This window comes from Ambystoma mexicanum, chromosome 12 (assembly GCF_040938575.1).
Source record: "Ambystoma mexicanum isolate Mex_15411 chromosome 12, UKY_AmexF1_1, whole genome shotgun sequence".
Taxonomy (NCBI): domain Eukaryota; kingdom Metazoa; phylum Chordata; class Amphibia; order Caudata; family Ambystomatidae; genus Ambystoma; species Ambystoma mexicanum.
Genome location: NC_090936.1, coordinates 267,874,330 through 267,900,109, shown reverse-complemented (window position 1 = coordinate 267,900,109; position 25,780 = coordinate 267,874,330). Strand labels below are relative to the sequence as shown.

Sequence of the window (25,780 nt, the reverse complement as noted above, 5' to 3'; positions counted from 1 at the left end):
CCATGGCGACGTCCCGCCCTCCTCTTTGGGTTGTTGCAGACACTCCTGTAGTAATTGTACTTGCTATTTCAAACCACCTGGGTAGACTGCTCAAGCTACTACCCACAAACATGTATTCATATTCCTAAACACTCCCCTCCAAACATCTTAAATTCAATCAATGGTTATTGCACTTTAATGTCCACCTACAATTGCTCCTATGAATTTTATTTAAAAAAAAAAGGTACAAACCCCAGGTAATGGTCTCAGAGAACTGAATAAAGATTTCTTAAAAATCCAAACTTAAATAAAAAAGACGCAGCACAAACCTATGTATTAACATGTTCAAAAGTACAGAAGTCACAATCGAGATGAAAAAATTAGAATTATTGATAGACAGAAAATGTCTTAATATTCACAAAACGAATTCAGTGCCTTGACTGCTTTTTCAATCAATCAGTAAGTAAAATAAACAAGGCGTCCATACCTGTCTCAGCCGAGTTTCTCTGCTGCTTATGCTTACTCAAACCTTCCATGACATCTTGAATTCTCCAGAGTTCTTTCTGCATCTGAGCACCTTGAATACCAGCGGACTCAGTCTACCAAAATAAAAGGTTGTCTGGTAAAACGTCCAATAATGATAGTAATTATATGAATACATGTGTATACAGTGCTTCAGGGCAGCTTTCTCTGGCTTATAGGAGCTAGAGTGCTATCCTAATTTAGAGATACTCAATTTAGCGACCTCACAAGGATGAAGACCTGAATCATTTCTGCTGGAAATAGAATCTGTGAAGGCAGGTTGCAGCCATGTGTCAGCGATGAGCAGCAAATTACTAGTACAGTAATTCATGGCTTGAAAAGCTTTACAGTCTGCCTTTTTTCTTTTTCTCTTACAACGGCTCCTTGAGAGTTATTCCAGGGGTCTGTAATTTTTCTGCTTTCCTTCCAGATTATGAAATGTCCTAACATTAGGTTAACATGTCTCCCAGCTTTACTCTAGAAATGACATGTCATTGATTTGTATTGTCCATATTACATTTAGGTAATTGTTTTATTTCATTGTTTTGAATACCTGTATAATTGTGAGATGGAAAAGGTTCAAAACAAGAGTTCTCTACAAATAAAACGAATCCAACTAAAACTATTACCCATAATGATCAAGAGGGAAAACAGTGAATATATCAAAAATAGGTCAGGTTAATACCAATCAATATTTCTAAGATAATTTTTTATCAACAATTTGGCATAAGAAATATACAAATATATTCTCATGAGTGTGAGGCAAAAAGGGAGAGGGAAGTTTCACAACCAGGGGTTCTTAGAATGGATTTCTAAACTCTTGCCTGGTGGACAGATGTTTAGGAGTACACCTCTGCTAGATGAACAGCAGACACTTCTGGGAAGATAGCCAGACCAATTCACAGCATCTTTGAGAGCAGTTAAGGCTAAATCTCAGGAGGAGTGAGGGTAATCAGGGGTTTCCAATGAGCGCACACAGTGAAACACCAAGAATCACAGTTAGACAGTAGTATGCAAAAATATACTATTTATTATAGTCCCAATAACAACAACCATGAATAATGAAATGCCCTAGAAATACCTCAGAAGCAACACACTTTTATAACATATATACAACCCCTGGAGTCAGTGCCAGAAAGTTAGTAGCTCCACCAATACATGGAAAGGAAGAGTGTGAGAAACCTTTGTAGCACCAACAGATAGCTACAACAATCCTACCTTTAGGAGTCCAGCCCTAAAATGAATGACGCCTTGAGCTCAATTTTCAATGCACGTGTAAAGCGTGCGGTTGTGCGTACATTTCACAAGTACTTCTTAAGGAGCAGGAAAACGTTAGAAGACTTCTGAAGGGGTTAAACGGGTTCCAAGAGTCAGGCGAGGACCTGTTAATGCTAGCAAAGCTGTTCCTGACTTTTGGAGGGCTTTAGGCGGCAAATACTACCCAAGCCAACAGGATGACCCAAAGTTAGCTCTCTAGGAATGAATGCATTTGGATGAACATATGGCCAACAGTAAGCAACGTAACACCTCGCTACCCTTAGCTCGGATTTGGTCTGGACTTGGAAGGTCCAGAGGTGGTCATCAGGGGTATGATTTCCTGCCATCCATTCGGCTTCCAGATGCACAGGTGTTGCAGGCGAGTATACAGGTCTGGTATAGCACAGGAGCTCCTACTCTTGATTCAGGCAAGAAAAGACAAAAACACTGATACAGCAGGTCTCAGGGCACAGGGAGGAACACAGGAAAACTTCTTCAGTGACCATCACGGTAATCTAGTGATGCAGTATTGCGTCACTCTTGCAGTATAATGCAGCCTTCTATCTCGCTGCCCAAAGGTGCTGGGATGACAAAATTCAGCAGAGGGGCTGCATTGCTGTGGGAGCTAAGCTTCCTCCAAAGTCTTGGGTCGAAACTAAAAACATCAGCGCTCCTGCACAGTAACCAAGGTTTGAGCTGGACAGCCAACTGGATGGCCCAGGGACACTTCCCAACAGGCCCACTTGCAGGGTTACCTGGAGACGTTGTGTGTGATCAAAACGTGTTCACAGCTCTTCTGGGATCAGGTACAAAGCGGGGCTCCACTGGGACAGCGAGGGATTTGGATACCAGTCCTCTTCAAGTGCATCTCAGGGTCGTACTTTGTTCTGTAGGTCTGCTCAGGATTCTTGGCTCCTTCAGATCTGTGGAATGCAAGCCCCCCCCCTCTTATCCACAGTCAGGTAAGTGCACGGACCCCGCCCACCAATGGCAAGATATGCTCCATGCATGCACACCAGCAGTGGTCCAACCAGGGACCACTGGGGTCCTCATGCTCACCAGACACCCTGGCACCAGCAGTGTGGATTGGCACAAGAGAGTTTCCATCCCACTTACTGTGTGCCTACCCAGGTGACCTGCAGAGGCCTGCAAAAAAAGCATCTGCAGACAGCTGCATGCCCTAAAAAGGAAATCCTGGACCTAGAATGGAAGGGAGAAGGCAAAGGGACATAATGAAGAAAATAACAAAACAAATGACCTTGTGGCATGGTCATGCTTGACACTAGCCACAGTCAGGAGCCAAAGGCAGTAAGGCTCAGTAAACAGTTATACAAATACAAGAATAAGCTACTGCTTCCACCAGTTTGTCCTAAGACACATTGAACAATCACCAAATATTCCTTACAGAGTTTCTAGAGCCATGAAACACAAAGGCCCCTTACGTGGTACTGGAAGGTACTTTGCGCAATTATAAAATGTTACCAACAAGTGGCAACAAAGCTGAAAGACTAAGAGAAACAAAGTTTCTCAGTACCTACAGTCTGAAGAGCGTGTCAGTTTCCCCATACCAATGAGCTAAAGCCCAGTGGTGCGGAACTGAAGGCTGCACTCCACTGTAAAAAGTCAGGTCGGGATACTAAAACAAATGCAAAAAGTCTAGGGGCCCATGGACATTGGAGGGAAAATTGCATTTAGAGAAATCTTTCCTAATAGGGGTTCAGAGAATAGATGGTAAGCACAAAAAGCATCCTAAAATAACTTTAAAGCAAATGGTACTGCTTTACTACAGTAGTAATTCTTGCTGTGCTGTGCTATACCTATTTATTAATGAATGTTTTAAGGACATGGATGTTCACGTCATAAGTAGCAAAGTGATTAAAACCTCATAGAGACGAATCCTGGGACTTTGTCCCCTCTCCCTAAAGGGGAGCCACACCATTTCGCACTAGGGAGGTGAACCTGCTAAGCCTAACACCAGCTAGGGGACAGGGAAAGCGGGATCCCAGTAGGATATTTGTTACCCTGCCTTGTCCCAGGCAGGTAATGTCTTCATGAATTATGTGGGACCTACACAAAACAGCTCTGTGAATATGGATACTGAAATATCCATTGTGGTTTCTGACCCTATACTGTCTTCAATTGTGCGTTAATCACCGGATCAATGGAATGCTTCCCCTCCTTACAGAGAGGAACAAGAGGGCTTGTGTATCTGACACAGCGTGGCAAAGCAGAGGAGAGTCAGAAGCCTGCTGAGCCACGTAGAGGGGGGCCAGTCTCCCTTGGAGGAGGAGGAGCCAGGAAGGAGTCTCATGCAGATGGCGTGTTGCAAGTGTGTGCAGGAAAGCCCACGGAACACTGATACCAGGAAGAAGCAAGGGGGTTGGAAAAGCTTGGGCCCGCCACCAAGCCAAGAGACTCATCCACAAGCAGGGTGGTCCACCAGCACCTGCTGAACAGATGGGAAACATTGCAGTCTGCGCAATGATGCATAGTTCCAGAGGAGAAGGCCTAACCGTGCTACTACCTCTGCTGAAAAGGCCAGTCTCACCGAAGATGGGCACTGCAGCAAAACAGGTACTGTAATATCCCAAGAGGAGCTGAGGGACTGAAGAACCCAAGAGGTGGAGATTCCAAGAGGGTCTGAGATAGCGAAGAGACCAAGCGTGGCTGCAAGCCCAGGAGGTGCTGAGAGACTGAAGAGAGCAGATCCTCCAAGAGGGTGTGTGAAACCCGAGAACCGAGGGTCAGGTGAGAAGCAGTCGGGCTCAGAGCAGACGGCATTCAACTGAGGGTGTGTAAAACCAGAGGCTCCAGGGTGGGGTAGGAGCCAAAAAGGCTCCAAACCAAGCAAGAGGAGGCTCAATCATATACAGACATTGACAGCAACTGTTTGGCACTCCACATTTAATGGACATGTGTATGGCGCCTATACACAATTGTTTCCAGGTGCCAACTGTATAAGGGGCCAAGAGGCATACATACATATCCCATTCTTTGTCCATTGGGCAGAAAGTCCTGACAAGGAACAAGTTACTTACCTGTAACTGTTGTTCTCCAGCATGGGGCCTGCCATGGATTCACATGCTCATGAATATTCCCCGTCGTCAGGCTGGGAATCCTCTGTAACAGAAAAAACAGTTCAGTTTCGTTTCTAAACTGTCTTTCTCCTATAAACCAATGACTGGGCTATGGGTCATACTGCCCCCAGCCAATGACTGCCCTCTACCTAAGCCTATCCTCTAGCAGCCATCTTCAGATTTGGTAGCACGAAAAGAGCCGCAGAGGGGCAGGCATGAGGGTTCGCATGTGAATCCATGCCAGACCCATGCTGGAGAACAACAGTTACAGTTAAGTAACTTGTTCCTTCTCCAGCATGGGCTTTGGCATGGATTCACATGCTTATGAATAAAGAATACATAGCAGTCCACACATGCACAACCACAGGAGGTGGCAAGGCTCAAAAGAAGCAATCTCTTACCTCCTCACCAGGCTCACCTTCAAGCGAAGAGGTTGCACAGCAATGCTTGGCCGACTCTGGACTCCTCCCTGGAATCCCTGTCGACGCAGTAGAATTTCGTGAAGGTGTGCATCGACCTCCATGTAGCAGCCCTGCAAAAGTCCAGCAGGGGTATACCAGACAGGAACGCTGTAGTAGCAACGATCGCTCTGGTAGAGTGGGCTCCCGGACGGCCAAGCAGCGGTCGGTTTGCCAACCACTGACAGTGAGTGATACAGCCGGAAAGCCACCTGGAAATAGTTGCCTTGGACAGGGCCTTCCTGTGGTTCACAGGGCCAAAGTTCACAAAAAGTTGAGAGGTTGTATGGAAACTCTTCATGTGGGCCACAAAACTTCAGCACTCTACCCACGTCCAGCATGCAAAGTCCTTTCAGCCGGTGATGAAGGCGCCGGAAAAAACACGGGTAACACCAAGGGCTCATTAAGATGAAAGTGTGAGGCACCTTGGGCATGAATGAAGGGTGCATCTGCAGCACCACCCTCTTCTCGTGCAAAGTCAAGTACAGAGGCTTACAGGACAGGGCCTGGATCTCACCCACTCGTCGTGCAAAGGTGATGGCCACGAGGAAAGCGGTCTTCCACGAAAGAAACTTGAGCAGAGTTGAATGCATAGGTTCGAGCGGGGCTCCCATGAGCCTAGTCAGCACCACATTGAGTTCCCACGCCGTGGCCGGAGCCTTCACCAGCGGGATTGAGCGGAACAGTCCCTTGATGAATTCCTTAACTAGACGGTGCTACCACAGTGAATACCGTCCCAGAGATCTTGTGTAGCGCGAGATAGCCGCCAGATGAACCTTAATGGAGGCATGAGCCAGCCCCGATTTACCCAATGGCAGCAAATATGGAAGTACTTGAGGGGCTGTCACCCTCAAAGGGTTGATCTTCTGTGAACAGCACCAAACTGATAACAGCTTCCATTTGTGTCCCTAGAATTTTAAGTAGATGACGCCCCTGCCTTGGCGAGCACCTCCTTGCAGTCCGCTGGAAGATCATAGCCCCCAAACTCCAACGCTGCAGGAGCCAGACCTTCAGGTTCAGAGACCCCCCCGGGTCGTGGTGCGGAATTGCGCCTCCATCCGTGCCGAGAAGATCTGTGACCAGTGACAGCTTGACTGGAGGGGACGCTGACATGCTGAGAAGGTCCGGGTACCAAATCTGCCTCGGCCATGCTGGTGCGACGAGGATCATCCTGCACCGGTACAGTCAGAGTTGATTGGTGACTCCAAGAAGCAATGTCAACGGAGGGAACGCATACAGAAACAGTCCTTCCCAGGAGAATTAGAATGTGTCCCCCATGCTCCCTGACCAGGAGAACTGCTGGCGAAACTCCGCCACTTGGTGTTCATCGCCGCCACAAACAGATCGATCTGGGGACTGCCCCATCTGAGGAAAAGTTTGTGCACTTGATCCTGCCAAAGCTCCCACTCGTGGCACAAGCACAGCTCTCTGTTGAGAGAGTCGGTGACAGTGTTCTTTACTCCTTCCAGGTGAAATGGAATGAGAACCCCTGGGCAACGGCCTAGTGCCATAAATCCTGCGACTTTTTGGAGAGTGCTGGGGATCTGGTGCCCCCCCTGCTTCCGGATGTAAAACATTGCGGTGGTATTGTCCATGAAGACTCTCACCACTTTGCCCTTGAGATGCCTGCAGGAACGACTTGAGGGCCCAAAACACCGTCTGTAGCTCCAGAATGTTGATGCAGCATCTTCTCCTTTGGCAGCCACAGGCCTCTGGCATGAAGACGTCCTGTGTGGCCTCCTCATCCTTCCAGGAAAGCATCCATCATGACCGTCTGCTGGTACGGGGGACCCTGGAAATCCGTGCTCCCGGTGATATTGGAGAGCATGCCCCACCATCTTATTGCTCGGCGGAACTCCTCGTCGAGCGTGATCCTGTCCTGGAAGCTTCCGGACACCTGGACCCAACGGGCGTCGAGGAACTCCTGCAGCGGGCGCATCTGCAACCTGCAGAGTCGAACCAGGTATATGCACGACAACATCATGCTGAGTAGAGACTTGATGGTCCTCACCGTGGCGATCTTCAGTGCCAACAGCCTTTGCACCTTGCCCAAGTTGGCCAATATCCTTTCCTCCGACGGTGACGGCAGGCACAATACCGCGTTGAGCCTGGATCCCCGTCCTTTGATGTGTTAAGCAGGACTTTGCATAATTCACAGAGAACCTCCGTTCCGTCAGCAGGCAGACGCTCCGTGCCATGTGGTGTGGTCGACAGCGATGTCCTTTGACCTGGCCCGGATGAGCCAGTCATCCAAGTAGGGGTAAATGTGGATGGATCCCTTGCAGTCGTAGATGGGCAGCCACCAAGCGCTAAGCACTTGGTGAAGACTCTGGGCGCCGACTTCAGTCCGAAAGGAAATGCCTTGAACTGATAACGCTTCTCTTGAACGACAAAGTGCAGAAACCTGCAGTGTCCTTTGTGTATGGGGACGTGGAAGTACGCATCCTCCAGATCCAACAATAACTGAAAGTCCCCCTCCTCACTGGCCGAGAAGATGCTGCAGCGTGACCATCCTGAACTTCTGGGACATTATATACTTGTTGAGCCGTTGTAGGTCGAGAATGGGCCTCCAACCTCCGGTCTTCTTTCTTACGAGAAAGTACCTTGAGTATACTCCGGAGCCCCGGAGTCGCCGTGGAACCAGCTCTATCACCCCTTTTCGTAACCTGGGCCGAACCTCCAGCAGCAGCTGGGGATGTGATTTTCCTGTTGGGCCACTTGTGGTATTCGCAGACACTTTCGATGAAACTCCAAGGTGTCTCCGTGGGCAAGAGCTTCCAGCACCCATCTGTCGGTGGAGATGGTCTCCCACACGCTGAAGAAGTTCGCCAGCCGGCCTCCCACTGGGGTGCATGGGTTGGGGCCCCCGACGTCCTAGCTGGTTCAATCTTGCTTGGAGGTCAACGGGCCGCCTTGCGGTCCCTGAAGACGACGGTGTCTGCCCCAAAGGCCTTGGAGCAACCCCTTTTGGCTTCCTGGGTCAAGGAACAGGAGGGCTGGCGGTAAGAGGAAGACCCCCTGCCAAACCCCTTTAAAGACGGGATAGACTTCCCTCCTGAGGAAAGAAAGGACGGTCGTTGTTGCTTTAGTGTGCCCAGGGCACATGCCGTCTCCATGTCCGTCATGATGGCCTGCATGGATTCATCCACAGCCTTGCCGAACAGGTTTTCCCCATCAAAGTGCATGTCCAAAACCTTGTCTGGACCTCCTGTCTAAAGTTGGTGGCCTTGAGCCAGACACGACGGCGAAGACAGACTCAGTTTCCCATCTGGCAGAAACCCGTGTCCGCGATGCCCAGGGCCACTGTGATGGTGTGGTCCGATGCCATCTCGGCTTCTTGAAGGATCTCCAAAGCCTCCACCCGCTTGTCGTCGGGGAGGAAATCCAGCAGCTGAACAGCTGAGCCAACTTAAACCACAGTTCCAGGTCTTATTTGGCCACGATCACGAGGGCGTTGGCAGTCTTGACCGTCGTCGCCGCCGAGTAGATAACCTTTCTACCCGTAGAATCCAATTTATTCCCCTCGTTGTTCAGAGGGGTGGAAGAAGACGACGACGCTGGCATCGACTATTTGTTCCTGGTGGCCACAGAGTTCGGCGATGGTTGAGACTGCAAGCACTTGGGTGCAGAGTCCAGTACCCTGTACTTTTTCTCTAGCCGGTCTCTCTTCCCTGGGGCTGTCGAGGGGTTCTTCAGCAGAGCCAGCCCTTCATCCCAAACATCGTCCAGGAGCTGGACCGAAAGGATGGTCTTTCTCTTCGCCTCCCACCGCTGATACAAGAAGCCTTCCTTCTTTTCCACCAGCGTGAGCTGGAAAAGCTCAGATGCTCGGGTAATCATTGCAATCATTGCATGGAAAGATCCTACCTTTTTCTGCTTGGCCTTCTCCTTCAGGGCCCTGTCGGATCCCTTGTCTACTTTTGTCATGCCATCCCCACACTTACCTGGCCCGGCAGCATGCAGGTGGCGGAGTGGGTTGCGGGGGTCCTTCCGCTGCGGCATTCGCTCGCCCTCCGGGTGGGTGTCGCGTTTCGGCGCTGCCCTGGCGCCTGTTTCTGCGCTTATGGTGGGGCTTTCCCTGGCACCTGCAGGCGCGGCGGGCGTTCTGTCCCACGTTGCGGTCCCCTGTGATGCACGACGTTCCACGGAGGTAGGTCACGTGACCTGGAAGCAGTCACGTGACCTGGAAGCTACAGGTTATGTTGGACGCGGCGTCCCACGGAGGAGGATCACGTGACCCGGAAGCGGTCACGTGGTCAGGAAATGATTTGTTATTGGTCGCTAGACCCGGAAAAACACAATAAGAAGTGATCAACCCTTTCCTTCATTGCTTCTCAGCTGTGCATAAGGGGGGGAGCTCTGCCAATACTTTGTGCTTTCTTGTTTCATGACCTCTTGGATTTCGGACCTCGTTACTCTCGTGGATTGTTCTTGGTTTTGTTTTTTGGACAAATTGGACTGCCTATTTGTATTACACGGATTTTTGGATTTGTTTCTTGGATTGCTTTTCGATTGCCCCTTGGACTTGGTTTATGGTGAACTGTCTACCTGAACTGATCAGGTCTTTGGATTATCTGGATTGCATCTTTCATCCCCCTTTGACTCGGGTACTTTTTCCATCTGGATTCAAGCCTTAGTTCCACATAGTACTTCCATACCACGCTGGACCCTGGTTCATAGAGGTATCTTTCCTTTCCTCTGACCTAACCCATCACACCTTCAGGGGGGAACAGTTAGGTTCAAAACATTAATCGGTCATCCCAAGGGTAGGTGCTTTTTCTGTCTGTTGATGCTAGTTGTGGAAACCCTGTAGCCATTAAGCTAACCTTGTGTTTCCTTTGCAGCCATCTGGGACCCGGTGTTTCCTGTTTCTCCCACCTGTGGCCAATAACCGGTCAGCAAGTCTTTTATGTTCCTCTCTGACTGGTACTTGGGAATGGAGGTATACTAATCCATGTGGACCTCAGATCTTGACAACCTTGGCCTTCTCCTTCGCGGATGGGTCGGATAATGCAACCTGCTTAGCCTTCTACGAATTCTCTCCCAGCTTCACCGGGGTAGCGGACTTCCTCTTGGACGAAGAGCCAGAATGATGACTGGAGATCGATGTAGATGGGGATGACTATCGCACCCGGACTGTCACAGGGACCAGCGGCAGCGGTGACCCCGACGGAAGGGGACTCGCTGTGTTTGGCCTTGTGTTGGGCCCCCACGGGTGGGGCGTCCTCAAAGGACTTAGAAGCTCGCTCAGGTTTGCCGGATTCGGAGGAGGCATGACCCTGGGTACCACCTGGTGCAGAGGCCTTGGTCTGCAGCCAGAACGTCAGTCGTTGGTGTCGATCGTTCATTGTGCGCTTCATGAAGCCACGGCAAATCATACAATCCTCCTCCTTATGCGTCGGGTGCAAGCAGTACAGACACTGGGAATGCTTGTTGTCAATGAACACATTCCGCATACCGCAGTCGGAGCAAAGCTTGAAGAGGGAAGCGCCGTCATCCTCGTCTGACATGATCCATGCGGTGTAGGGCTGAAGAATATTTGGAAGCCTCGAAGACAAAAACAGCCATTGAGGGGCGATGAAAAAAAACAAAAACCAGGTCCCCTTAATCGGATGGATAATCAATGGAACACACAGGCTCGATTTACTGGGAAAATAGAGTTTAACTATCAAAAAGTGAAAAATGCAGAAAAAAGCTCAAAGGGCGAAACACAAGGACTCCCAACACTTGAAAGTGCGGTAAAAATCTGAAGATGGCTGCCAGAGGAGGGGCTTAGGTAGAGGGCAGTACTACCGAGAGCTCAGTGATTGGTTTATAGGAGAAAGACAGTTTAGAAACTAAACTTTAAAACAGTTTTTCTGTTACTAAGGATTCGCAGCATGACGGGGAATATTCATGAGCATGTAAATCCATGCCAGACCCAATGCTGGAGAAGAGTTAAACTGAGTTATTTGTTTGCGATAGAGGTGGAAGGATAGCGCTGGGGCAACACGTTTGTCTTGGAAGCAAAGCAACGCAGCGCAACATGTTTGAATCCTGATCCTGTGCTTAGAAACAACTCCTTGGTAATAAGTGCGTTATAAAAGAAGAACAATTAAAGGGGACCCGTACTGAGGGAGAACAGCCATGTCTAATCCAGCACAGTACAGTGGAGGTCAGAAACCAGCCAAGAGCCTGTAGTGTAGGCAGAAGCCCCTTGGGGAAATCTTTTCTGTTAATGTTAGAGGTTTTCCTTTTTTGTTGTAGGGACCAAGATCAGGTTAGCTTAGGTTTACAGATGGCAGACATACTATGTTCTACGACATCCTAACATGCACCCTTTTGAACTCTTTTCTTTCTCTTAGCATAAGGACCATAAGCATGGGTTTAGCATGGGAATTTGACACAAAATAAAACAATCACTTTGCAAACTACCACACTATGTTTTCAAGAAAATCAAACACTAAAAGTGTGGCATTCGGGATGGATATCTTCATGTGCATCTTGCAAACCATTTTCCAGGAATACACTTTAAAATGTTGGCCTGTTATAACATTAAATACAAAACGAATTCTTCAGTTCTCTTACAAGGCTTTTCCTATCCCGAAAATATACCAGATGCAAATTAGAATTGGTCTGGCCCCAAAAAGATCTACTTCACATCTCATCGGCACGAAAACCACACTGGACAGCCGCTGAAGTGTAGCTTGGCTCTCTAGGCATGGCAATCGCAAGACCCAAAGAGCACACCCCATGCTCGGAGAGTGAATGGTCAAAATGTAACTTACTGTGCAAAATGTCTTCAACAATGGCACACTTTCAATGGCAACGTTGAAATCTGCAGTTGTTTTATAAGGCAGATCATAAATCAGGGAAGTTGGAGGGCCCATCCGAATGCAAGAGATACTATTAATGCTGCATCTCAGGATGTGCTAGATGTAGCTCACACATAGGTCCCCGACCAGTGGACCTTTCCTACACTTGTTAAGTTCATTGTGGCGATCTGAGGCACCACCTGGAATCGATTAGAAGCAGAAGGAAAAGTAGGCATCAACCCCAGTACTAGGTAGTGGCAGAACCGTATAGCATCTAAAAGCATTTTTTCTGAGTCTCACTGCACATTTGAAGGGAGATGATATGAAATGCTGTTAAAATCGGGGGACATGGCAATATCAGATTATGCATTTCATACTTCAAAGACTAAGCTCAATTCTAGAAGACAGATTCTATAACTGCAGTACCATAGCAAGCATGTTCATTGGCCATGAACCCATTTAAATAAATGTCCAGGTTGAGGCCTGCAATTTAGCATCACGTTAAAGCCAACAGCCAATGAGCACATGACTGATACTCAGATCCTTTCCCTAGTTATCTCTAAATAAAAAAATAATATATCCACAATGCCACCTAGTAGCATCACTGGAACTTCACCTCCAGTTCAGAGCCACAACAGCAAGGCATTGTGGGTTAGCTTAAGCAGAATACACTCAACACTAGCATGTACCATCAGACATTACCATTTCTACGCCATAAAACAATTGTATACATTCTTGATGTATGTGTTACACATTTGCAATTGAATAATTAATCAGAGTGTAATCATGCACGTTAGACAAACTAACTTCCCTATCGTAAACTTGGTCACAGGGAATAAAGCAGACAACTATGGGAGAAACGCCTCTGTTTTCTCACACAGTGCAGTATGTCTTTTTGACCATTTCATTGGGATCGCCTGTGTTCCCCATAACCAATCGGTCACATATTGTAGCTCTGTATCCCAGTTTTAGCAACACAAGTCAGGGAGGCATCCGCCCTCATGGTCAATGATGGTGACTGAAATGGCATGCCCTGTAAAAGGTTGTGTTTGTTGTATCAGTAACGCCCAGTGTAAGTTGCGAGTCAGGTGAATGCCATCTTCCCAGGAGTCTGAGGCTTGTGTCCACTATTGGTCTAACTCCTCCTGAAGAGGGTACCTCCTCAGCCTGCAGTTTGAGACTAGCAATACACATGAGGACATCATCACCAGCAGGCATTTGCATCATTGTACTGTGACGATTCCACAGATGTTGTCACTTTTCCCCCCGAGGGGGCCAGTTCTATGAGGCCAGGGAGATCAGGCCGCTACTTGGTAGTCCTCCTGGGGGTGATACAATGTGGGAGAATTTCATGAGGTGGGACTCTCCCCCCCCCCTCACTCACTGTAGAGAAGGACAAACAACTGGATAAAATTAGGAATAATATCCCCAACCTAACCTTACCAAACCCTTTCCCACCGTTTAGCCAACCTCCACTTGCTAACACTTCCATTTGCTATCGTAGCATTGTATCATTTACTACCCTAACCAAAGGCGTGACATAGGGTCACCAGGTTTTGCAGAGGAGCTAGGTAACTGCTAGCTCAATAGACAAAAAAACCCACGGATGCGGGAATGACAACAAATGGGTTTTTTATTTTACACTAACAGAGAACAAAAAAAATATACAAGCTGCGCCGTGGCGCTGAATAGATGCATTATTGAGCATATTTTTGTCTGCGTTTTTGTGAGTTAGTAGGCAGAGTGACAAACAGTATAAATTTCAAGTATTGTTTTAAATGACAATACATTCAACATTGTCGTCGACACACAATTTTGTGTTTCTGGTTCGGTATAGATTGGAGAGAAGCAGTGGCTGTAAAACTTGTAGCAGCGCTGCTGTGAAAGTACCGAACGGTCTTCAGGACAATGATTTCAAGTCGGGTCAATGTTAATAGAAGGGCGTCCACCTATGAATGATAGGGGACTGGGTTAGTTCAGAGAGTGATGTCTAGGAAACCATGTTAAAAACTGCAAAAGAGGGGACCTACCATGTGCAGGTAAGTAGCCGCCTTGGTCGTGTTAAAGTTTGTCCAGCAGATGAATTGTCTGGGAGGCTGTCTGCAAACGTCAGAGGCCTGAAGCTAAAGTAAAAATTATTGAATTTTATTAATCATGGGGTGGCAGAAGGCCACATAAATGCGAAAGGAATGGTGGGAGGCCCTGAGCCAGAATCGTGTTGTGTGGACAGGGACGGCCTATAAGGGTGCCTCTGGTCTAGGAGGTGTTGGTCCAGCTGGATTAATGTTAAGTCCCATGTGTGATCTGTGCATAGCAGAAGCCATTCAAGCAATTGAGAGCAAAGATGGATAGTGAAAGTGTCGGGTAAGTAGCAAGATCTTAGCGTGCATGGTGTCAATTTTAAACTATGACATGCGGGCCGACATAACGAGATAGTGTGACAAAAGCTTGTGGGGGGGATTGGCTGTGATCTAGTAACTAAAAGCCAAAACTCGATTAGTAGTCCCGTGTGGGAACGTGAAAATATGAAGTTATACTTGCAGAGCGGGAGTGACGGCCGCTGCTCTACTGAACAGTGAGAAAGGAGCTGTGTCATAGCAAGATCTTTGCGTGCATGGTGTTAATGTGGGCAACCTAACGAGGTGATGTGACGAATGCTCGCATGAGTGGCTATGCTCTAGTAAAAAGCCAAGATTCAAAAAGTAGTCTCGAGTGGAAACGCAAAAAATTAACTTTTGCATGGAGATCTTCCCAACAGTGAGAAAAGAGCTGTTTCACTGTCGGGGTGTAGTGCGCATGTCTTGTAGTGATTACGTGATCACGTTGTGCGTGTGTCCGTGGATAGCAGGGGACCGTGCATGTCCAAAGGGAGTAGTGTGCTGTCACGGGAGCCGAGGTTGTAATGGAAAGGCGCTGTACAGTCTGCACATGTCAAAGCAGATTTAATGTCTGAAAGGTTTACCCAAGGCGAGTAGTGTTTGTCGTCACGAAAGGCGGGTAAAATGATTTTCATGTCAAAACCTATTTGTTAACATAAAAACACACATTATTATTCAAAATGCTCTTATATGGCTAAATTGCCATACATATTTTACAAGCATTTGTAAGACACACAATATTGAGAATCATATTGTCGTGGGAACTGATGATGCGTGTGAATTGCTGCATTATCATGTTGCTCAAATAGACAACTATTTTGAAACAATGTGGATTGGATGACATAGGTGCACATTTGCTTAACAGCTACTGGTGCATGTGAATAACTGAAATTGATGGAATCCATTCGCGATAGTTTGGTATTACATGTGGAACATTTTTGTTGACACAAACATTACTCTTCTATGGCTAGAATTGTCATACATATTTCCACGAAAAACCATTATTGTTAACACAAACATTGCTCTTCTATGGTTAGGGTTGCCGTGCATAGTTAACATGTGCTTGTGTGAGAAAAATGTTGAGATATTGTTTTAAGAGCGTGTGAAATGCTTGATTAAAGAAATGCATTACCGTGAGGTGCACAATAGTTTGGCAGTTACTGGTGCAGAAAAAGATGGAATACATACACGATATATCATGTTATCTATGTCAAAGGACATGTTGGTTTGAATTGTTTTTGCATACTTTAGGCCACACGTCTGTTTATGTATAAAGGAGCGTGTGATGAGCACAACAGATGGCCGTTTAGTAGGTATCGCACATGCTAGTGTTGCCAGTTTATTTGGTGATTTTGACACATTGGTTCAAGCGAATTTACCAAAGGGACCCAAGAAAAACGGCAAAAACAAAAACAATGGCACCTCCTTGCAATGGGAGACAAAAAATAGAAAGGAGGGTACAGTAATGGGAGCTTGGTCTAAAAAGCACTATCTGTTGAAAAAGAGGTTCCACTCAATAGAAATATTTAAACCTTGTCTGACGGAATCTAGGCGATGGATCCATTTCTGTTCAAGTTTGCGTAGGGCTAGGTCTCTATCGCCACCCCGGAATGGATTACCCACTGTTTGTAGTATTGCCCAGAAAATGTCGTTGTGAGTGTGGTTTTTTGCTTTAAAATGTGCCACCAATGGTTTTTCTTCAACTAGGTTCCGCACACAAGACCGGTGTTCACAAATCCGTTTCCTGATTTCTCTCTTACATTTTCCCACATAGATGAGATCACACGGACATTTGATTATGTAGACCAACCATTTGGTTCTGCAATTAGTGAAAGAGTTAAGGGCCCTTGTTTTGGAGGTAGCCCCAAGGCCACTGAAGGAAAAGGGTTGAGGACCCCAACGATAGAGAGCAAGATAAGGATACGAGTCATCTTCCTTGTGGCAGTGATTGGCAGGGTAGTGAATCAAGTGGGTCAATTCAAAGAAGAGGTGAATGAGAAGCCAGGGTCTGGGACCCAATACCGGAACGAGATGAGTCCTCTTCCTCATGGCAATACTTGGCAGGGAAGTGAACTAAGTGGGCCAAGTCAAATAAGAGGTGAAACTTGAATTGGGTGTTATAGGTGTGAAGGCTGACGGAAATAAGACCTGGGGAAGGGAGTCATTCCCCCTGGTTGTGATGAACTGAGTGCAAGATACCAGGAGAAGGAAGTCATTCTCCTTGAAGCCGGAAACAGCAGTTAAGTTCGAGAAGACCTGGGGAAGGGAGTTATTCCCACAGGCTGTTTGAAGTAACAGAAAACTCAGACCAGACGTAAGGTCAAAAAGGGGTCTGGGGAAGGGAGTCTTTCCTCAAGGCTATTTGAAAACATACTTCAGGAAAAAGGAGTCATTGAAGCCAGCAGCTTCAACGTTGTAGAATGCAACGTTGAAGCTGCTCGCTTTAAATGAAAGTGTTCCTATACACCGCACGGGTGTATAGGAACACTTATTTAAACCAATGCGAGCAGCTTCAAGTTGCATTCTACAACGTTGAAGCTGCTGGCTTTTGTGTAAATTAAAGTGTTCATAAACATCGCACGGGTGTATATGAACACTTTCATTTACACCAAACCCAGCAGCTTCAACGTTGCAGGATGCAACGTGGAAGCTGCTTGCTTTAAACGAAAGTGTTCATATACACTGCACGGGTGTATATGAAAACTTTCCAATACACCAAAGTAAGCAGCTTCAACCTCCTGCAATGTTGAAGCTGCTCACTTTGGCGTATAGGAACTGTGTTCTCAGCAGCATTTTTGTAGAATAACGATTCTCTCGTTACTTAACGAAAATGCGGCCGAGATTCTGCAATCTGCCTGTTTCCATTAGAAACAGGCGGATTACGGGGAAAGCACTGTCGTGCTTTGCGAAGATGCCCAGGCCCACATGAAAATAGCAGTGGTGCCTGGGCGTCAAGAAATGTCCCAGGGAGTCGTGCTATTTAGCAGGCTCACTGCACCAAGATGAGAATCGGGCCCTAACTCTCTCACATTGTACTTGACATGTCCCATTAAACGGGTTAGGCAAAGTCAGACACTTTACAATAAGTGCATACACCTGATACCAGTTAGCTCTCCTCACACAAATAAAAGGCAACACCTAAAGACGTACTCTAATGGAGCAGAGCAAAGGACCAAGGGATGAGAGAAGCAGGCTGAAAACCCCAAGGGTTCCCGATTGGAGGTCGTTGCCTCTGACAGACTGCAAAAGACATGTGGAGATGGCCAGATCCCATAAGAAAAGATTGCATTATATTCCAAGGACACCAGCGACCCTCCAGGGTAATGGCAGAGTTGGGGAGGCAAGGCCAAGCCTGTTGTACTAACCTGGACGCATAAATTGGAAATAGCAAAACAAGGAAAAAGCGCACACAGCCGGTGAGTTGGCAAGCGACCTGAGAGGCCAGTGTGTGTTAAAGCAAATGAAGTAGCAACATTATATCACAAGTGGAGGCTGCAAGTGTGTGGATGAGAGGCGAAGAAAGTCAGACCTATGAATTAACTTTGAAGTAAAAAGCAGCTGTGAGATCAGTGATACTAAGTAACATAATGATTCGGAAAAAGGAAGTAGTCCATTCGAAAGTCTCAGTAAAAGGTACATTGTTTGAAGTTATAAAGCAAACAGACAGCAGAAGCAAATTGAGTGAAAGTAATCGTGAACAGAGTTCGAAGTGGTCCTGCAGTGGCCTTTTAAAAGCGGCACGCACAATCAGAAGCCTTCGAAAGGGTCCGAGCTCGATTGAGGGAGACTCGAAGTACAATAAACTTGGAGAAGGGAGCCCTCTTGCAAGTTTGTGTTGAACTGTGACGTGAGAGGTCTGAGCCCGGAAAAGGGGGACATTTGTGAACTGTGTGATGCAAGGTCTGAGCCTGGGAGAGGGGGACCTTTGTGAACTTTAAGTTGGAAATATAATTTTGGAAGTCAAGAAAAAGGCTAACATGGGCAGGCGGGCCTCAATCCACGGTTTGAAACTGCTTAACTGCTTAAAGTGTTAGAAACCGAGCCATAGTTTGTCATCCTGCCTACAGGCACAGCCTTACTCCGTGAGGTGTAACGTGAGGAAGAGATCTGGGTCAACTACCTTCATTCTTTTGAACACTGATTTTTCCTTTTGCATACATTCCTCCTTTTTACACTTTTTGTATAAGAGATAGGGTGGGCATTAGGTTTTTGTTAGCACATGACATTTTGATTTGACTGACGTCACTAGGACTGTTTTGTTTATCGTTTGATGGTCGAGACTACTCCCATCTTAGTTACAGGGCAAGTAATGAGTTTCTCCGACCCCACAATTTTCAATACAGGTTTTACAAATTGTATCCATTGTGGCAGTTTCATACTTGTGATACCATGCCTTTCCTACAGATGCTCTTTGCCCTCTTGAGTGGTGGAACTGCTGCAGGTTGAGATATACTAGAGTATGCTCTTGATGACGACTCAGTCCTCAGCCTACGAACTGGTGACATTGTGGCAGAATCCCCACCTTCCACGGTGGCTTGCAGCATTGTGTCAGTCTCGGCTGAGAGAATTCTCCTCATCCTTTGAAACTCTGGCAGAATATTTTGCAGTGATTGCACAAGGGTGGGATGAAACGGATCATCAGCACCCTCTGGCAGTTCCGGGCGCTGTTGCCAATGCAGCACTATCCTCTTTGGGTACCATCTTCACCATGTGCTCGTCTATGTCTGAAAATTCTTCTTGAAGTAAAAATTATAAGTTACTCACATTAGTGACTATCGTACTCTTAGTCCCTAGTCCCCTTTCCTCCATACTGAATGGGTGTCCCTTCCTAGGGAAGGGATTCAGAACCTTTTTCACCAGGAAAAACCTTCTTCCCCTTTAAATTTAAAGGTGCGCATGCGCTTCCCTGACTCCGCCCTCCGCCGCCACACCTCAGTCCCCATAGACACGTAGACAATAGATTAACATTGCCTAATGACAGCAGTTTTATAAGGGGGGAGGATGGTGGGACATATGGAGGAAAGGGGACTAAGAGTATGTTAGTCACTACGGTGAGTAACTTATAATTACTCTTACGTCCCATCCTGTTTCCCCCATACTGCATGGGTGATTACAACTGAGTTTAGCCCTAGGGTGGAGAGGAGACCCTCCTTAAGCAAATAGGTTTCTAAGAATCGCCTGTCTGAAAGCCACGTGTGATCTAGAGCCGGCGTCCAAACTGTAGTGCTTGCAGAAAGCTGAAGGAGTGCCCCATGTGGCCGCCCTGCTTATGACTTGCTTGGGGACATGCCGCTGGAATGCCCTTGGCTCTGACCACGTGGGGGCGTGCATGTTGGCTGGCAGTGGCTTATGCTGTCCCTCGTAAGCTTCTTTGATGACCGAGACCATCCATGGAAGCCTTGGAGGCCTGATACCCCGGTCTTGTTCCGCCGAAGGTGTCAAAAAATGCGTCTGACTTGCGGAAGCCCTGGGTCCTATCCAAGTAGAATTTCAGGGCACACCCGTCATCCAGGCAGTGCAGAACACTGTGCCTTGTCCTTAGGCTCCGCAAAAAACATAGGCACAACTATTTCCTCGTTCAGATGGAATGCGGAAGGCATCTTGGGTAGGAATGCTGCGTGTATGCGCAGGACTACTTTATCCTTGTGAAACCTAGTATAGGGCTCCGAGGCGACCAGCGCCTGAATTTCGCTGACTCTGCAAGGCGAGGTGAGGCAGACTAGCAAGGCTGTCTTAATGGAGAACAGCCTGATGTCCACGGGCAGTATTTGGCTCAAATGGTTTGTGCGCCAGGGCCCCCAAAACTATGTTTAGGTCCCACATAGGGTGTGGCCTCTTGATGGGCGGGTAGAGTCGGACGAGTCCCGCCAAATGCTTCTTGACAATCGGGTTGGCAGAGGAGAACACCTCTTCCTCTGAGTTTCTGTAGGCCCCAATGGCCACCAAGTAGATGTGGCAAGTGTATACCTGTATGCCCAAGTGGGCGAGGTGCGCCGAGAAGGAGGGCATGTTGTCCAATGAACATGCAAGGGGGTTGATATCCTTAAAGTCTGCACATTGGCAGAACCTGGTCCGCTTACTCTTATACTTTGTTCTGTTAGCTTTGCTCCTAGCCCCCTGTATGATCTCTAGATTAGCCTGAGAAAGGCTGAGGTGCCCTAGTGTGATCTGCTCAGGAGCCACGTTGTGAGGGCTAGTTTCTGTCGCACGGGGTGGATGACCGTGGCCCCCCTGCTGCACCAGACTATGTGTTAGGCCCGTTGGAAGGGGAGTGGGAGGTCTCTCCGAGAGGCTGAACAGCAGCAAGAACCACGGCCTGGCTGGCCAACATGGAGCTATTAGAATGACGCTGAGGTGGCGAGACTTGATCTTCAATATCACCCTCTGCATCAACAGTGTGGGCGGGAATGCGTATGCTGTCATGCCGTTCTACTGAATCTGAAATGGTCGACCAGGGAGTTGGGGCCCTGTCCTTGCCAGGAGGCGAACTGTTGGCACTTCCTCTTGCCCCAAGTGGCAAGGAGGTTCACCTGGGGGTGCCATCTGCTGAAGATCTCCTGCAGCACAAGATCGTTCAATTGCCACTCGTAATTGTCTGCTCCCAGTAAGCTAGCCTGTCCGCCTCCAGGTTGGATTCCCCCAGAAGGTGGACGGCCGAGAGGTAGATGGTGTTCTCCATGGCCCATTCCCACATGGTGACCGCTGGCCTGCACAGTGGAGGGGACCTGGTACCTCCCTGCTTGTTGACATAGAACATGCTGGTTGAGTTGTCTGTCTGAATGAGGACGACCTTGCCCTCGATCACCGGAAGGAAGGCTCTGAGCGCTAGCCAGATGGCCTTCAGTCCCAGCCAATTGATGTGGTACTCCTGCTCCTTCCTGGTCCAGGTGCCATGTACGCACTCGTTGTCCAAGGTTGCCCCCCATCCCTCGAGAGAAGAATCTTTAGTGATGGTGACCTGTGGGGTAGGTTGCTGGAAAGGCTTGCCCGTCCGCAGGTTGCAGTCCCTGGACCACCATGTGAGTTCCGGGTGAAGAGAAGAAGGAATGTTGATCACCTCCGCCTGATAGCCTGGCTCCTGGTTCCATGATGCTGCGAAGTGCAGCTGTATCCTCCTTATCTTGAGTCTCATGTGGGGGGACAACTAGTAGGACCGCTGCCATGAGACCCAGTAGGTGTTGATACCACCAGGCCGATGTCACTTCTCTGCTGAGGAAGTGCGCATTTGGCCTCTTGATGGCTGTGGTCTTGTCCTCCTAAGTAAAAACGTGTCCCAGATGAGACCCAAGAAGTTCAGACTCTGAGTGGGCTGCAGCTGTGACTTCTTGAGGTTGAGCGAAAAGCCCAGATCGTGCAGTGTGTTCATAAGAGCGTGGGAAGTGTGGTGCACCGCTTCCGGAGGTAAAGCCCTGATGAGCCAGTCATCGAGGTACAGGTATATGTGGTGGCCCTGAGCCCGGGGAGGGCTGCCACTGTATTCATCAGTCTGGTAAAAACCCTGGGGGCCGAGTTGAGGCCGAAGGGAAGCACCTTGTATTGGAAATGGTAGTCCATGATCCTAAATTGTAGAAAAGAATGAGGCTGCCAAATACGGACGTGTAAGTACGCGTCCTTCAAATCCAGGGTGCACATCCAGTCTCCCCTGCATAATGTCTCCGCTATTCAAGCTGGCGTAACCATCTTGAATTTTTGTAGAGGTATGGAGAGATTGAGGGTGGAAAGGTCCAGCACAACTCTCAGGCCCGCCTGGTTCTTTTTCTTAATGGTGAAAATCCTCGAGTAGAAGCCCAAGCCTCGCTGGGAGGCTGGGACTTCCTCCACTGCCTGGCTCTCGACGAGCGACTGGATCACTGCCTAAAGAGTTGCTGTCCCAATCTGTGGGAGTGGAGGGGAAGAGCGAGGAGAGGCTGGGATGGGTAGGCGGTACCCCATGGATACTACAGAGAGGATCCACAGGGCCGCGAAATTCTGGTGCCAGAAGTGTGCAAGGATAGCAAGCCTGCCCCCCCCCCACTGGAGACACGTGGAGCTGGAGGGGTGTGTAATGCCTTCTTTCCCTCTGAGGCTGTTCTGGAGGAGGGGACTGTAAAAAGCCCTTACTCGTCCTCCCCACCTCCACATTTTGTTGCTTGCGCCGTTGTTGGGTCGGTGAGCGGTCTGGTTGCCTGGACCTCCTCTCTTAGAAGTCATGGAACCCTCCGTATGGGCACCTTGTCCGAGCGCTGCTGTGACTGGGTGTATGTTTTGGCCGTGGTCTTTGTAAGGATGGATAAAGACTTTGCCGTTTGTGAGCTGTTTTTCTTTTTATCCAGCTCCTTGTCCGTAGTGGAGTGGAAGAGGACACCCCCTTCGAACGGCAGGTCCAAGATGCGTTCCTGGACATCCGGGTTGAATTTCATAGCACAGAGCCAGGCCGTTCTTCTCATGTCTGTGGCGATGCAGCTGGCCCGTCTTGTGCCACCATATTGGCCTCTGCCAGCCCTGCTTTGAATCGTGATTGGCTCTGCACCGGAAACTCTTGGAGGAAATCCGCAATTTCCCGCCAAAGCCTATGGTTAACGGCTGCCAGCATGCCATCCGCGTTGGCTTGATGATGATGCAGGGACATGTTGGAATACAGCTTCTTCCCGTACACCTCCAGGATCTTCTCCTCCTTGCCTAGCGGTGGCACGGACAGGGAGGCCGGGGGTGACTGAGGCTTGGAGTATAGTGATGCTGCAGCGATCAACGAGGAGTGTGACTGAGGGTGGGCCGACAGCAAGAGTGTATCCCCCTCCATCTGCCTGTACTTGGCGTCCAGGCGTCTATTGACCGGCTGGGCCGAGTGGGGCTTGTGCCAGCCCTTTTTGGCCAAGGCGACGACGTCCTTCTGCATCGGGATCCCAGTTCTCGCTGCGGGTTGTAGAGTGAGGACTTTGGTGAGGACCCCCGCTGATGGTTGCTGGACCTCGGGTTGAGGAAGGCCCAAGTACTCTGCCAGCCCTGCAAGACTACCGTGAAAGGCCTTAGCTGACGACAGTGTGTCGGGGTCCTCCTCCTCATCCGTGTCCCCCTGGGGGTCCAGTTGTTCCGGAACCGGTGGAGGGGTACTGGGAGCTGAGGGCTACAGTGTGGAGACTGGAGCCAGAGGCTGCAGTGGACACTGGTACAGAACCGCCTCCACTATCGGTTGGGGGGCCGGTGCGGGTGGTGGAGGCTGCACAGGGGGCAGGGGCACTTGTACTAGGGCCTGCAGCACCAGAACCATTGGCGGGAGCACGTCCCTGATGGCGTCCCTGAGGATGACCCCCATTTGAGGAGATTTCATGAGCCTGAGGAACCTTTCAAAAAATCTGTTGTCACAGGCTAGAGGCGTGGTAGGTGATATTGATGGGGTAGCGGACTGCTGCTGGAGCCGTTGCATGCCCTGCCGATACCGATGCAACGGGAACCTGCCCCAAGCAAATGAAGGATAGGCTGTAGGCCACATACCTAGTTGACACCAGTCCCACCTTGACACTCCTTCCTCCATCTGCTTCCTTCCTTGGTGTGGTATCGGGCGGGTGTCCTTAATGTCTGGCACGGCGGCCATCTTGTCGAGCTGCCTTCAACGTGCCTGCGTCGTGTTGCTTGGTTCACTGGGGCCAGTCCAGGGCTCATGAGTGTGGATCATGTGGCCTACCCTGCTCTTCAGGCTGAGACCTGGTAGGTGTTTCGCCCTCGGCAGATCTGCCAGTAATACTCCGTATAGGCGCCCCCTCAGACATGTTGCCGGTACTAGGGAATGGCCCCTCGGGTAAAGACCTGGTAAAAGAACCTTCCGGTCCCTCAGCACTGTTACCGGGAGGATCCACTGACCCCTCGGCCTGCTGGCTGGTAGCTGACTTCGCCTCGCTACTCGTGCTGGTATGAGAACCTGAGCGGTTCCTCTTGCACGGTCGTGCCCTTGGAAAGGAGTCTCGCTTGCGGGGTGCACTGGAAAAGAGTGGCCCTACCTTGGGCCTGGATCGATGATTCATGAAGTCCTTAAGGTCCTTTGGAGGTTATCTCTGAAAGCGCTCACGCCACCTGGCTAGTCTGTTCTTCAGAGACCTGTACACGCGGTACAAGCTTGTCAGCCGTGGTCTGGGCCAAGGTAACGTAGGTAGAGGGCATGGGGGGGTCTGAAGTTGGAAAGAGCTTGTCGCAGGATGGACACCTGCTGAACCCTGTATAAGTCGACATGCGCTGGGGAGGAGCGTGACGCCTGAGGACTGAGAACCTGAATGATAAAAAAACAAAAAGACAGAAGAAAAGAAGTATCAGTGCATGAAATTACATGGCCGAAGCCAAATCCACGAGCACTGGTGAATTTGGGCCGTTCCCGTCGACGTGGAAAAGGGGACTGCGGTGTGGCGTCAGAGGCCGAGTCAGGGCAGCGCATGCTCCCAGGGCCGCACCCCCACGCACCTCTAAATTTAAAGAGGAAGAAGGTTTTTTTCTGGTGAAAAATGTTCTGTCTCCCATCCATGCAGTATGGAGGAAAGGGGATGAGACGTAAGATTAGGTCCGGCAGTTCTGTTATCTCCTTTATTGGGGAGAGGTTGATTATGTTGATTCTCGATGACTGTGGGATTGACGGGCCAGTTTGTCTCTCGCCGTGGATGGGCGGGCGATGGTCTTTCGAGGAGCTGCTCCCTTGACGAGTGAAGGAGAGGTGGGTGCTTACTCAAGGACAAGGCCTTTTTGGTGGACAGTGTCCCTGGTTGATGAGGATTTTCCTGTCAACTGGTCCTTTATAGATGGTCTGGTCGTCATCGATGTTCCACTGACGGAGCTGCCGTCAACGAAGTCTCCATCGACTATTCCTGTGCCAGTAATTTGCTAACCATGGACGACCGTTGCGCAAATGGCATACTGATTGTGCACAAGCTTGTGGATGTTTTGTCCATCTAAGGTGAGATTCTACTAGTCGACTGACGTGCTTCCATCGACGATAAGTGGCATACTGTCAATTTAGGGCGCTTCTCTGCACTAGATGGGCCTCCTTGATCGGTCTCTCATCTGATCTTGGCCGTATGGGGTGATGCCATGCCCTCCTCTTCTGACGGAGCTCTCCTTTATACTGTAGCATGCTTCTCAGGGTTTTTGCACAAAGAAGCCTGGGCTGTTCCGAAAGATTCCTCATCTGAGGAGTGGCACAGGTCTTCTTCTAAATAAAGAAGTCGTCTTCTGTGCCTGTCCAGAAAGGTTTTTTGAGTGAACGTCCCACATATTTCCCAAGCCTCAGTGCCATGAGGTTGTAGGCAATAAATGCCTTCCTGTTGAGGGCCCCCACATTCTGTGCAAGCCTTGAA

At 49.0% G+C, this 25,780-nt stretch overlaps 1 protein-coding gene across 16 annotated transcripts in view; it reads right to left on the bottom strand.

Moving 5' to 3' along the window:
- The window catches only part of PLEKHA5 (pleckstrin homology domain containing A5), a 1,790,419-nt gene that overhangs the window by 241,121 nt on the left and 1,523,518 nt on the right, over positions 1–25,780 (bottom strand). For all 16 annotated transcript variants that reach the window (XM_069628398.1, XM_069628397.1, XM_069628399.1 and 13 more), the window contains one exon: positions 467–578. In XM_069628398.1, coding sequence (XP_069484499.1) covers positions 467–578 — 112 coding nt within the window. The remainder of the gene's footprint in view (positions 1–466; positions 579–25,780) is intronic.